At 44.5% G+C, this 15,431-nt stretch overlaps 1 protein-coding gene across 1 annotated transcript in view; it reads left to right on the plus strand.

Annotated features, from left to right (window-relative positions):
- Positions 1-15,431, plus strand: part of LOC143769023 (BPI fold-containing family C protein-like) — a 199,270-nt gene that overhangs the window by 161,262 nt on the left and 22,577 nt on the right. The window contains exon 7 of the mRNA XM_077257625.1: positions 9,043-9,085. Within this exon, the coding sequence (XP_077113740.1) occupies positions 9,043-9,085 (43 nt within the window). The remainder of the gene's footprint in view (positions 1-9,042; positions 9,086-15,431) is intronic.

Genomic DNA, 15,431 nt, shown 5'->3' on the forward strand with positions numbered 1-15,431 from the left:
TCATCCGGGACAAACAGTCTTTCTGGTGGACAACGATCCGGTTTATCCACCTGAAACTCCTGCAATGCACGTCGCAAGTCTGGGGATACGGCGGACAATATTACCCCATCCCTAAGGATACCAGTAGGCCCAGAGTCTCCAGGAGAGTCAGGCACAAAACTCCTGGAAAGAGCATCTGCCTTTACATTCTTTGAACCTGGCAGGTATGAAACCACGAAATTGAAACGAGAAAAAAAACAACGACCAACGAGCCTGTCTAGGATTCAAACGCCTGGCAGACTCAAGGTAAATGAGATTCTTGTGATCAGTCAAGACCACCACACGATGTTTAGCACCCTCAAGCCAATGACGCCACTCCTCAAATGCCCACTTCATGGCCAAAAGCTCCCGATTACCCACATCATAATTGCGCTCGGCGGGCGAGAATTTTCTAGAGAAGAATGCACATGGCTTCATCACCGAGCCATTAGAACTTCTCTGCGACAAAACCACCCCCGCTCCAATCTCGGAAGCATCAACCTCAACCTGAAAAGGAAGTGAAACATCTGGTTGACACAACACAGGAGCAGAAGAAAACCGGCGCTTAAGTTCCTGAAAGGCCTCCACAGCCGCAGGAGACCAATCAGCAACATCAGCACCCTTTTTAGTCAAATCAGTCAAAGGTTTAACAATACTGGAAAAATTAGCAATGAACCGACGATAAAAATTAGCAAACCCCAAGAACTTCTGAAGGCTCTTAACAGATGTAGGTTGTGTCCAGTCACAAATAGCCTGAACCTTGACGGGATCCATCTCAATAGTAGAAGGAGAAAAAATGTACCCCAAAAAAGAAATCTTCTGGACTCTGAAGAGACACTTTGAGCCCTTCACAAACAGAGAATTGGCCCGCAGAACCTGAAACACCTTCCTGACCTGTAGAACATGAGACTCCCAGTCATCAGAAAACACCAAAATATCATCCAAATACACAATCATAAACTTATCCAGATATTCACGGAAAATATTGTGCATAAAGGACTGAAAGACTGACGGAGCATTGGAGAGTCCAAAAGGCATTACCAAATACTCAAAATGGCCCTCAGGCGTATTAAATGCGGTTTTCCACTCATCACCCTGTTTTATCCGCACCAGATTATACGCACCGCGAAGATCTATCTTAGTGAACCACCTAGCCCCCTTAATGCGAGCAAACAAATCAGTTAATAATGGCAATGGATACTGATATTTGACTGTAATCTTATTCAAAAGGCGATAATCTATACAAGGCCTCAGGGAACCATCTTTTTTTGCCACGAAAAAAAAACCTGCTCCCAGAGGGGACGAAGATGGACGAATATGTCCCTTTTCCAAGGACTCCTTAATATAATTCCGCATAGCAGTATGCTCTGGCAGTGACAGATTAAATAAACGACCCTTAGGGAACTTACTGCCAGGAATCAATTCTATAGCACAGTCACACTCTCTATGAGGAGGGAGCGAATTGAGCTTAGGCTCCTCAAAAACATCCCTATAGTCAGACAAAAACGCAGGGATCTCAGAAGGAGTAGATGAAGCAATTGAAATCGGAGGTGCATCACCATGAACCCCCTGACATCCCCAGCTTAACACAGACATTGTTTTCCAGTCCAGGACAGGATTATGAGTTTGTAACCATGGCAGACCAAGCACTAGTACATCATGTAAATTATACAGTACAAGGAAGCGAATCACCTCCTGATGAACGGGAGTCATGCGCATGGTCACTTGTGTCCAGTACTGCGGTTTATTCATAGCCAATGGTGTAGAGTCAATTCCCTTCAGAGGAATAGGAACTTCCAGAGGCTGCAGACTAAAACCGCAGCGTTTAGCAAATGACCAATCCATAAGACTCAGGGCAGCGCCCGAATCCACATAGGCATCGACGGAAATGGAAGACAGTGAAAAAATCAGAGTCACAGACAAAATGAACTTAGGCTGCAGAGTACCAATGGCAAAAGATTTATCAACCCTTTTTGTGCGTTTAGAGCATGCTGATATAACATGAGCTGAATCACCACAATAAAAACACAATCCATTTTTCCGCCTATAATTTTGCCGTTCACTTCTGGACTGAATTCTATCACATTGCATAGTCTCAGGTGCCTGTTCAGAAGACACCGCCAACTGGTGCACGGGTTTGCGCTCCCGTAAACGCCGATCAATCTGAATGGCCATAGCCATAGACTCATTCAGACCTGTAGGCGTAGGGAACCCCACCATAATATCCTTAATGGCCTCAGAAAGACCATTTCTGAAGTTTGCAGCCAGGGCGCACTCATTCCACTGAGTAAGCACCGACCATTTCCGAAATTTTTGACAATATATTTCCGCTTCATCATGCCCCTGAGAGAGGGCTAATAAAGCCTTTTCAGCCTGAATCTCCAGGTTAGGTTCCTCATAGAGCAATCCCAATGCCAGAAAAAACGCATCCACACTGAGCAATGCAGGATCCCCTGGTGCCAATGCAAATGCCCAATTCTGAGGGTCGCCCCGCAGGAAAGATATTACAATCTTGACCTGTTGAGCAGGGTCTCCAGAGGAGCGAGATTTTAAAGAAAGAAACAATTTACAATTGTTCCTGAAATTCAGGAAGGTAGATCTATCTCCAGAAAAGAACTCTGGAATAGGAATTCTAGGTTCAGACATGGGAGTGTGAACAACAAAATCCTGTATGTTTTGAACTTTTGCCGCGAGATTACTCAGGCTGGAAGCCAAACTCTGGACATCCATGTTAAACAGCTAAGATCAGAGCCATTCAAGGGTTAAGAGGAGGTAAGAAGCAGCTAGACAGCAATTAAGGGCTAGGCAGCAAAACTCTGAAGGGGAAAAAAAAAAAAATTCCCTTAAACACTTCTATTTCTCCTGCTTCAGCCCAAAATATTAACACTTTGTGGGCCGGCTATACTGTCATGAATCCCCAATGGCTAGGGATAGCACAGGACAAACAAAGTACAAATAAATAACGGACGAGCTCTAGGGTGATGGAACCTGGGCTGACCGCTGCCCTACGCCTGACAAACGCAACTAGAGATAGCCAGGGAGCGTGCCTACGTTGGTTCTAGACGCCACGCACCAGCCTAAGAGCTAACTAGTACTGCAGAGAAAATAAGACCTCACTTGCCTCCAGAGGAATGAACCTCAAAAGATATAGTTGCCCCCTCACATGTATTGACGGTGAAATGAGAGGAAGGCACACACATAGAGATGATATATATAGCTTTAGCAAATTGAGGCCCGCTGTAAACTAGAAAGCAGAAAGATACAAAAGGGGACTGAGCGGTCAGCAAAAAACCCTAATCAAAAATACCATCCTGAGATTACAAGAACCCATGTGCCAACTCATGGCACATGGGGAGAACCTCAGTCCACTAGAGCTACCAGCTAGCATAGAGACATAATAAGCAAACTGGACAAAAAACCAAACAACTGAAAATCAGCACTTAGCTTATCCTGAAAGATCTGGGAGCAGGTAGGCAGGAACCAAACAGAGCACATCTGAATACATTGATAGCCGGCAAGGGAATGACAGAAAGGCCAGGTAAAATAGGAAACACCCAGCCTCTGATGGACAGGTGGAAACCAAAGGCCGCAACCCACCAAAGTCACCCAGTACCAGCAGCAACCACCAGAGGGAGCCCACAAACAGAATCCACAACAGCCCACACAGTATTATACAGCACTGCCCACACAGTAGTATACAGCACAGCCCACATCCCCCCTTCCCTCCCCTCCTCTCCCCTCCCCTCCCGAGAATGCCCCCCCACAGTCCAGTAAAAAAAAACACACAAGCTCCTCACCTCTCCTCGTGCCCGCACTGTTCGATGCTCCTGTGTCGGTGGCTGCCGCCGCAGTGCCTGGCACACAGTGAGTGCGCGATGACGTGCACCGCAGTGTCAGAGGCAGAGCGGGGAATGATGGTAGAGGGAGAGTCAGGTGATGCTCTGTCCTCCATCATTACTTTGAACTTTCCCAGAAGACGCCAGTATAGTTCAATGCGGCGGGGGAGTCGGCGCTGGCGGCAGGCGGGCCCCCCTGCCTCACAGGGGCCCCATAGTGGCTACGTGACCTGGTCTGCCTGCCCCTAAAGCCGGCCTTGAGTGGACCTGACTGTTTTAACCAATTTATCTATGCGGTCCAGGGAAAAACAAAAATGGCTAGAGTCCTCCTCTGAATATGAAAAAGGGGATGAAGGTCCTAAAGAGTTTTCATCCTTTTTAAGGATGGCCAAGAAATCTGACTCTGAAAAACTTGGTCTATCCCCAGACCTCTTTCTCTTTGAAGACTCTCTCTGGGATAGTGTCTTTAAGGACTCCTTCACCTGTGATCTTATAATCTCCCTCAGGTTTGTGGTGGTCGGAGGTCTCTTCCGCTACCGTCTGTCGAACACAAGGCTGACATAATTTTTTAGGGTAAGCGTCTGGCAGGGGGCAATCGCAGAGGGCACACTCCCTGTGTCTCAATTTACCAGAACACGTCTTCTCCTAGCAGATAGAAAAAAACAAAGTAAAAAAGACTGCATCACTGGGCATACTTTGATGAAGATCTCTTACCCAAGCAGCAGTAGTAGGTACCGGAACACGGGGGGAATTTTTCTCTGCCGACGCTATTGATTCCTCTAACCTGAAGGAACTTCTGTGGCTGGATTGACCACTTGCCCGTTTACTACACACTACCCAGGTTTTTAGTTGGTCTGCACGGGGTCTTTTAGAAGCATGCTGCTCTGAAGCTTGCAGCAGCTGTTCCTCCTGCTGCTCTATGGGATCCATGTTACTGATGGAACAGAAGCAAAATGCTGCAGCATCCAGGCCTTCTTATGCCCCCTCATACCTCAGATATCCGGGTAAGCAGGTCTCTTGGCCAGGGGTCCACCCGCCTCCGGACCCGCCACGCCTCCCCCACCCCCGGCGCCCCCTGCTGCCCACACCCATGGGCCATGCACCCACGACCTGGCGACACACAAGGAAAAAAGCTGACCGGCAACCAGCTTCCAGAAAGGCCTCCTAGGCCCCACCCCCACCGCAACATTACTGCACCTTCCAATGAGGCCACAGGAGTGCCCGAGAGGATATCCCATGAACGTCACTGGCCGATCCCCCGGACTGCCCAAGCCGCGCCACCCAGCCCCCTGATGCCACTGGAACTGGAAGCACTGGAGCCCAGGAAAGGAGCCTATGTACCTTCAGGGGGGAATACTTACCTTCCGGCGCTGGCCCTCCGGAGACGGAATCCTCCAGACACTGCATAATAGCTTCAGCACAGCCTGTTGCCGCTTGGCTGAGGCAGTGCTGCAGTGTTCCCAGCTTGTGACTGATGTGGTCATTTCAGAGATGGAGGCTGAAGAGGAGGAGGATGAGGAGGATGGGGTGTGGGAGCTGTAGACTGTGGTGGCAAACCTGATTGACCCAGGGCCCGCAATCCTAGGCATCAGGAGGATGTGTTCCATCCCAAGGTCCGACTGGGTCCCAGATTCCACTATGTTAACCCAGTGTGCCATCAGCGAGATGTACCATCCCTGCCCACAAACACTTGTCCACGTGTCCATGGTTAGGTGGACTTTCCCAGTAACTGCATTGTTGAGGGCACGGCTAATGTTGTGGGACCCATGCTTATGAAATGCAGGGATGGCACACCGGGAGAAATAGTGGTGGCTGGGGACCGAATACCAAGGGACAGCCGCCATGAAAGCTTAAGTCTCCAGGAGCCTATAAGGCAACATTTCGAGCGCAAGCAGACGAGAAATGTGGAGGAATTTAGTAGTGTGGCCTGTGGGGCATTGGCTGTGTACTTGTCCTTCCAAGGACTGGGGTATGGACAACTGAAAGCTGAGCTGGGACAAGGACGTGGACGTGCTTCCTGATGGTGCTAGTTGACTGTATGCAATGACAGGTGCAGGGCAGGAGGCATCTTCGCATGCACCATGGGCAGGTAATTGGCTTGCATGCACAAGAGCGGAAGAAGCAGTGGTGTCACCCGCAGACACTGTTCCTGGACCCTGGGGTTCGGCCCACAAAGTCGGGTGCTTTGCTGCCATGTGCCTGATCACTTTCCCACCAATGCCTTCGTGTGACCGTGGCTGCTCAAATATTTGGGCATCACTACCTACGATCTCATCTTGCCTGGCTTCAAGGGAACTTGTCGAGACTCCCGAAAATATAAATTGAAAAGTGAACAGCTCTTCAGAGTGTCCCAGTGTGGGATCAGTTGTCTCTGGGCACTCGGCATGGTGGGAGGAAGGAGTCTCAGGGTGAGGAATATGCGGTTCAGACTCACGGCTACTGAGACTTGACAGTGTGAAAGACAAGGTGGTTGTGGTGGTGGCAAAGTGACTGGAAGTATTATCTGCTATCTAGCCAGCAACCTTTTGACACTACCCTGGGTTCAATAGTGGTATGCTGCAGTCCCCTAGTAATTCAGACAAAAAGGTCGGGCGAGAAGATGTGGGTGTTTGTTGTGGCACAATTTTATCTTGCCCACGGCCTCGGCCTCTGCATGCACTATCAATATCACCATCACGTCCAGTTCCCCGTCCCTTGCCTTGTGTGGCAGACAATCCTGCATGTTCATTGGCTCTCTAAAGGGTGCCAAACATGCAGGGCGGGGACCCAAGCTCCCACTGAGCAACACTAGAAATACCCTGCAAGGTCTGAGCATCTCGAGCAGTGAGATGCTCTGGTGAGTAATGAGTTAGTGGTGAGCAAGCTCACTCATCACTAATCTATGCGGATGATAGCATTTCTTTTCCTGCCACATGTTTCTGGTTCTGTTTGTCATTTTAAAGCATTGGAAATTTTTTTAACTGACTAGCCAATTATTTTCTGCACTACTTTATATGTTTACCTTTCTCCAATCAACTTCTTGATCAAAGTTCTTTCTCCTTCGGTGCAATGTCTGGAATGACTAATTTTACTCACTGAGAAATTGCTAAAACCAGCAAGTGCAACCTTTGCTGCACTCCTTTAAATAAGGGCCATAATTGACACCTGTTTCTTCACAAAATGAATAGCCTCACTAATTGATCTCCACACTGCTATAGCAATTAGAACAGTCCCCTTTCATTAAATGAGTCAAATACACTCAGTTAGCAGCATGCATGTCATGACTGTTGATTTAGCTGGTTGTCCATTACTCGCCTACACCTAGTCATGAATTTTTCTCCCATCTTGTATCATCTTTAATGCAAAAACAGTAATAAACATATTAGTGAAGTTAAATTGCTATTATTTTGCACATAACTCTTCATATACAAATTGGTATTTTTTATTAGACAATTTATGCAATTTGGATGCTCTAAATACAGGTCCTTCTCAAAAAATTAGCATATAGTGTTAAATTTCATTATTTACTATAATGTAATGATTACAATTAAACTTTCATATGTTATAGATTCATTATCCACCAACTGAAATTTGTCAGGTCTTTTATTGTTTTAATACTGATGATTTTGGCCTACAACTCCTGATAACCCAAAAAACCTGTCTCAATAAATTAGCATATTTCAACCGTCCAATCAAATAAAAGTGTTTTTTAATAACAAACAAAAAAACCATCAAATAATAATGTTCAGTTATGCACTCAATACTTGGTCGGGAATCCTTTGGCAGAAATGACTGCTTCAATGCGACGTGGCATGGAGGCAATCAGCCTGTGACACTGCTGAGATGTTATGGAGGCCCAGGATACTTCAATAGCGGCCTTAAGCTCATCCAGAGTGTTGGGTCTTGCGTCTCTCAACTTTCTCTTCACAATATCCCACAGATTCTCTATGGGGTTCAGGTCAGGAGAGTTGGCAGGCCAATTGAGCACAGTAATACCATGGTCAGTAAACCATTTACCAGTGGTTTTGGCACTGTGAGCAGGTGCCAGGAAGCATGAAGTGCTCCAAAATCTCCTGATAGCTAGCTGCATTGACCCTGCCCTTGATGAAACACAGTGGACCAACACCAGCAGCTGACATGGCACCCCACAACATCACTGACTGGGTACTTGACACTGGACTTCAGGCATTTTGGCATTTCCTTCTCCCCAGTCTTCCTCCAGACTCTGGCACCTTGATTTCCGAAAGCAAAATTTGCTTTCATCAGAAAAAAGTACTTGGGACCACTTAGCAACAGTCCAGTGCTGCTTCTCTGTAGCCCAGGTCAGGCGCTTCTGCCGCTGTTTATGGTTCAAAAGTGGCTTTACCTGGGGAATGCGGCACCTGTAGCCCATTTCCTGCACACGCCTGTGCACGGTGGCTCTGGATGTTTCCACACCAGACTCAGTCCACTGCTTCCTCAGGTTCCCCAAGGTCTGGAATCGGTCCTTCTCCACAATCTTCCTCAGGGTCCGGTCACCTCTTCTCGTTGTACAGCGTTTTCTGCCACATTGTTTCCTTCCAACAGACTTACCATTGAGGTGCCTTGATACAGCACTCTGGGAACAGCCTATTTGTTGAGAAATTTCTTTCTGGGTCTTACCCTCTTGCTTGAGGGTGTCAATGATGGCCTTCTTGACATCTGTCAGGTCGCTAGTCTTACCCATGATGGGGGTTTTGAGTAATGAACCAGGCAGGGAGTTTTTAAAAGCCTCAGGTATCTTTTGCATGTGTTTAGAGTTAATTAGTTGATTCAGAAGATTAGGGTAATAGGTCGTTTAGAGAACCTTTTCTTGATATGCTAATTTATTGAGACAGGTTTTTTGGGTTATCAGGAGTTGTAGGCCAAAATCATCAGTATTAAAACAATAAAAGACCTGACAAATTTCAGTTGGTGGATAATGAATCTATAATATATGAAAGTTTAATTGTAATCATTACATTATGGTAAATAATGAAATTTAACACTATATGCTAATTTTTTGAGAAGGACCTGTATATAGTATGAAATTATTGCAATAGACCACCTATCCTTAAGTCTGAGCTCCATGAAGGCACTTTGTAATGCTGATGGCTGATCCAAAGTTAAAATCTATTAATTGCAATTGCAATAGATTGTATTTTGTTTTCAATTTAATGTTTAATGTCATGTCTTTTTATTTTTAATCCAGTTTTAAGTTCCGGGATTTCAGAAGTTTTGTCGGCCATGTTGATGTAAGTATACAGAATAGGTATTTCTTTAATAATAATAAAATAATCTTTATTTTTATATAGCGCTAACATATTCCGCAGCGCTTTACAGTTTGCACACATTATCATCCCTGTCCCAGATGGGGCTCACAATCTAAATTCCTTATCAGTATGTCTTTAGAATGTGGGAGGAAACCGGAGTACCCGGAGGAAACCCACACAAACACGGGGAGAACATACAAACTCCTTGCAGATGTCCTTAGTGGGGCTTGAACCCAGGACTCCAGCGCTGCAAGGCTGCAGTGCTAAAAAAGGTAATAATCCCAAAAAAAAGGAGACAAAAGATTGTGTGGGGGTACTAAAGTTCAAACACACCAAGAAAAACCCAGTGTAAAGTGTAAAACTGTGTATTCACAGTTTAGTATGAGTCTCTAACCTTTTGCACGTTAGTTTATTAAAGGGAATCTGTCACCTACCATTTCGTGTATAAGCTTCGGCCACCACCATCAGGGGCTTATCTACAGCATTCTGTAATGCTGTAGATAAGCCCCCGATGTAACCTGAAAGATAATAAAAACAAGTTATATTATACTCACCGGGGGGGGCGGTCCAGTGCGATCCGGTCCGATAGGCGTCGCGGTAAGGGTACGGCGCCTCCCTTCTTCATGCGATGACGTCCTCTTCCTTGCTTCCTGTCGCGTCTCCTGCACAGGCGTACTTTATCTGCCCTGTTGAGAGCAGTGCAAAATACTGCAGTGCGCAGGCGCTGGGTTTCTTGGACCTTTCCTGGCACCTTCGCACTGCAGTACTTTGCGCTGCCCTCAACAGGACAGATAAAGTACGCCTGCGCAGGAGCCGCGACAGGAAGCAAGGAAGAGGACGTCATTGCATGAAGATGGGAGGCGCCGGATCGTGATGCCTATCGGACCGGACTGCACAGGACCGCCCCTGGGTGAGTATAATCTAACTTGTTTTTCTTATCTTTCAGGTTACATCGGGGGCTTATCTACAGCATAAAAGAATGCTGTAGGTAAGCCCCTGATGGCAGTGGCCGAAGCTTAAATACAAAAAAGTAGGTGACAGATTCCCTTTATCATTTGCAGGTTAGTTTATTAAGGGACATGCACATCCAGTACTTAAAACCCATGATGTTTGATGGATACTAGGCATATCAGAAAGTGCAAATGATAGCGCATCAAAGCACAAATATTTCTATGTGACCATCCAGATGTATCCATAGCCTCCTGATGAAGCATAAGTATGGGGAAACGCATCAAGGCAAATTCACCAACATGGTACATGTTTAAAATCTTTATCGTTGATGGAGCGACATCTATATTTGCATCTTTATACTATACTAGCTGAAGAGCCCGGCGTTGTCAGGGCACAGTAACTAACTGTGGTTAGTTATAACAAATTATAATGATTATAATGATTATATTGCACATAAAAACATTTCACATCATATTTTCAACACTACAGATTTGCACAAATTAACTAAATGGTTACCCTAGTATTGATAGTATTTTATTTTCAACTCATTCAAGAGCCTCTTGATAAACAACATTTTTGGTTTTTCCTTCCAGTACAAAGATGAACAGATTTTCGGTAGTTCCAACTCTTGAACAGCACACATAAAGTTGACCATGAGAAAAGCATGGAGATTGCAAATCGATCCCTACTAATTTCAAGGACTATCCCTGAGCTTATGGATATTGCAAATGCCAGTGTTTAGGTGGAGGTGTTTAAAATCAAAAGGCAAATTAGATGGAATCAGTGGAATTCTTGGAATGAATATGTCCTCTCCTTTTCTTAGATCTGTGATTTTCATGAATGTGTAAATGGACCTACAGTATACGGACTATTCAGTCTGTGACTCTCCCCAATAACCTGTAAGGCTATGAGCACATGGAAAATCTGCAAGGTTATAAGGTACAGGAAAAGTGAATGAGATCCCTGAAGTCTCATGCACATATTGCATATTTTTTCCTTGAAGATTTGCAGCAGACTAAAATCTGCATAATGTCAATTCTTTCAGTGTATTCCACCTGCTCTAATGGGAAAAAAATGTGGAAGAAAATAAATGTATTTTACGCAACTTTCTTCCCGCCAACACATTGGGAAATGCTGCGGAATCTTCTCCTGCAAATCCTGAACGTGTGCACATAGCCTTAGTCCCTGTCCTGTGTCCCCATCATTCACTATAAGTAATTTATAGCATCATAATGAATTTGGGGGTGGGAGAAGACGCTATCAGGTACCGAGCATCCTCCGCCACCTACCAATTACTTACAAGTAGAGATAAGTGAATATGTTTAGAAATCGATTGCCAAACATAAATTCAGAACGAATATGGTACATTCGGATTTGTGATCGGTAACACAAGCATTTTTTTTTAAATCGGAAAAAGTCAGTAACATTTGGTAAAAGAATAAAAGCCGGCACTTCATGTGCCACGTGTAGTAAAATCACAGAGTGACAGGTTAGAATAGAATAGATAGAATAGATACAGTGCCTTGTGAAAATATTCGGCTCCCTGGAACTTTTCAACCTTTTCCCACATATCATGCTTCAAACATACAGATGCTAAATGTAAATTTTTGGTGAAGAATCAACAACAAGTGGAACATAATTGTGAAGTTGAACTAAATTTATTGGCTATTTTTAATTTTTGTGGAAATTCAAAAACTGAAAAGTGGGGCTTGCAATATTATTCGGCCCTTCACTTTATGTAATTTTGTTAACCAGCAGAGGGAAAGCCGACAGCTGGGGGCTGATATTTATAACCTGGGAAGGGGGTAATACTCATGGAGCTTCCCAGACTATTAATATCGGCTCACAACTGTATACTTAGCCTTTACTGGCTATTAAAATGGGGACCTTAAAAGAGAAAGGTGTGGGGTCCTCCTATAATTAATAACCTGCAAAGGCTATGCAGACAGCTGCGGGCTGATATTAATAGCCTAGGAAGGGGCCATAGATACTGCCCCCCTTCAGGCTAAAAGTATCAGCTCTCAGACACCCCAGAAAAGGCGCATCTCTAAGATGAGCCAATGCTGACATTTAACCTCCCTCTTCCCACTTGCACTGTTGGTGTCACCTTTGTATTGTCAGGTGACATCAAGCCCCGAGGTTAGTAATGGAAAGGCATCAATAAGATGCCCCATTACTAATCCCATAAACACATTGTATGAAAACACAGACACCCCTTAATTGAAAGAATGACAGAGACTCCTTTAATTATCTTAATTAAACCATACTTACGACATCGCCCATTCCCCGATGCCCTTGTCATCTGTGAAAGAGTTAACAAAGCAAACAACAATATTCCTCACCTTTCTGCAGAGATGCTGCTAATCCATTTGTCTGATGACGGGTCTAGCTCTGCCACATCTAGATGGCAGGCTGCATGGTTGCATTAAGCGACCGTATAGCCTGTCTTCCAGCACAGACAATGAGCAGCATCTGCTATGCTACTTAGTATAAGTCAGTGAACTCATAGGACCTGTCTAATGTCAGAAAGTTTTCATGCTCCTGGTGCCTTCAGAAAGGTCCCGTGAGTTAACAGCCAATGAACTCACTTCACCTTTCTGACATTAGCGCGAGCGCTGTTAGAAATTTTCCCATGGCACTCGCACTGACATCAAAACGGTACTGGAGATGTCAGTGTCCGTATGTGTAATACTTGCACCACAAGTGTGGCAGCCGTGTGCTGCCCGTGTGACGCATTAGTAACACACGGCGGGTGCCAGGGAAGCAGCGCTACAGTAAGCGCTCTTCCCCGTCGCCGGGTGCTGAAGATGATTCTCATCATTTTCCCTTGCTCTGCCAGGGATCAGCAGGGGTAGGAGAGAATGATGAGTGTTGTATTCAAGTGATAACAATGCAACAGAAGGGGAGGGCACCACTCCATAGTAAAAAGATCACTTGTTATATGCCGAAACAGAGTTAAAAAATGCCAAAGGAGAAAAAGAGGCATATATAACTCACGGATCGCTCAAAGATATACAAATACCAAATCTTTATTGTCATACTTAACACCTCAAACATAAAAACATTTAAAACCAAAACAGAAATAAATAAACACCCATAATAGGGCTACAAGCCCTGTCTCACACCTATTGATAAATAAATAAATATCCCAATGATTGTATATCCTTCATTGGAATTAAAGGTGAACAATTGTAACCAGCACCATGAGCACAAAAACAATGGCAATGCAAATATCAGCATGAAGAATACATGTATTCTTTGGCAACTATGTGCCCTTTTACAGTGTAATTGTAACTAGCACCATAGGTATGCACTCCCCGGGTCTATGGTGATACTATCTGCGGCAAAGATGACTAGGTGCACATCAAATAATGTTCCCAGGGAACATAAAATGCCATTCTCCTTACAAATATACAATAAAATCTTGCACAAAGCCGGACCAGAGAAAAAGAAATGAGGGAATTAAACCCTCACTACAGAGTACAGGCTAAAATGCGAAATAAGCAGGTCAGATGAACCAGCAAAAAATGCATGGCCATGCAATAGTCATATCAATGAATGGTAGAGTTGGAAGGGACATCCTGGGTCATCTGGTCCAACCCCCTGCTCCAAGCAGGATTCACTAAATCATCCCAGAGAGATGTCTGTCCAAACTCTGTTTGAAGACTTCCATGGAATGAGAACTCACAACCTCTTGTGGCAGCCTGATCCACTTATTGATCACCCTATCTGTCAAAAAGTTTTTTCTAATAACTAATCTGTGTATCCTCCCATTCAGTTTCATCACATTGCTTCTATCTTTCATTGTGCAAATGAGAATAAAGATGACCTTTCTACAATGTGACAACCCATGAGATATTTGTAGACAGCTATTAAGTCTCCTCTTAGTCTTCTTTTTTGCAAGCGAAACATTCCCAATGCCTGTAACCATTCCTCATAGGACATGGTTTACAGACCGGTCACTATTCTGGTCGCTCTTCTCTGAACTTGCTCGAGTTTGTTGATGTCTTTTTTAAAATGTGGTGCCCAAAACTGGACACAGTATTCCAGATGAGGTCTGACCAAAGAGGAGTAGAGGACAATAATGACTTTGCGTGATCTAGACTGTATGCTTCTGTTAATACATCCCAGAATTGCATTTGTCTTTTTTGCTGCTACATCACACTGTTGACTTGTGTTCAGTCTGTGATCTATTAGTATACCCAAGTCTTTTTCACATTTGCTGTTGCTTAGCCCTATTCCTCCCATTCTGTATATGCTTTTTTAATTTTTATTGCCCAGATGCAGTACTTTGCATTTTTCCTTGATAAAAACCATTCTGTTAGTTGCTCCCCACTGCTCCAATTTATTTATATCTTTTTGAATCCCCTATCTCTCTCTTCTCTAGTATTAGCTATCCCTCCTAGCTTTGTGTCATCAGCAAATTTAATCAGTTTACTCTCAAATGGATGCAGACAAGGACAAGTATAGGACAAAAACAAGTGGAGAGAATCCCAATTTATTAGAAGGGTTAAGCCTGTGAGGGCTATTATTTTCTGTAAAAACCAGAATATAGTAGCTCCTCATTGAGGCCATCAGGTGAAAGGCTGCCCAGATCATAGATCCATCTAGCTTCTCTTCGGAGTAGCTCCTCGGAGATATTTCCACCTCTTATGTTGACATTAACTCCTTCTAGGCCCATAACCCTTAACGAGTCAACAGAACTCCCATGATCATCTAGAAAATGTGCTGCCACAGAGGTAATAGTTTTACCTTTGGATCTATCAGATCTAGCTGTGGCAATGTTTGATAGATGCTGTTGAGTTCTGCGTCGCAACTCCTGTGTTGTTTGTCCTACATAAATTTTGTCACAACCACAGATCAGCGCATAAATCAAATTCCTTGATTGACAGTTGAAGTACGCTCTTGACTGTATCTGTGTGGACAAATGTTGAACAGTAATGCCCCTTCCCGAGATCATGTGTGGGCAAATTGAGCAACTTCCACATGGGAAGGAGCCCTTGTTTGAGTGGCCTGTTCTTAATTTGGTGATGGGATGCCTAAAGTGACTATTAGATAAATGATCCTTTAAATTTTTTGCCCTCCTTGCCACCATTCTAGGCTGATCCCCAATGAAGGGTCTCAATTTTGATTCACTCCTCAGTATACAACAATTGGCCTTCATAATTCGGTACACATCATTCCATTGGTTATTGAATCTTGTGATCAAATTGATCCTACTCGATGTTGGTCTTACCCGAGGTTGAAGGGCCTCTTCTATTGATTTTTTTCTTGAGAATTCAAAGGCTCCTGAGATGACTCTTCGGGGATACCCACGCTCACGGAACCTTTTGGTAAGTTCACGAGATTCACTGAGGAAGTCCTCTGTGTGGCTGCA

The sequence above is a fragment of the Ranitomeya variabilis genome, chromosome 4 (genome assembly GCF_051348905.1).
Source record: "Ranitomeya variabilis isolate aRanVar5 chromosome 4, aRanVar5.hap1, whole genome shotgun sequence".
Lineage (NCBI taxonomy): Eukaryota > Metazoa > Chordata > Amphibia > Anura > Dendrobatidae > Ranitomeya > Ranitomeya variabilis.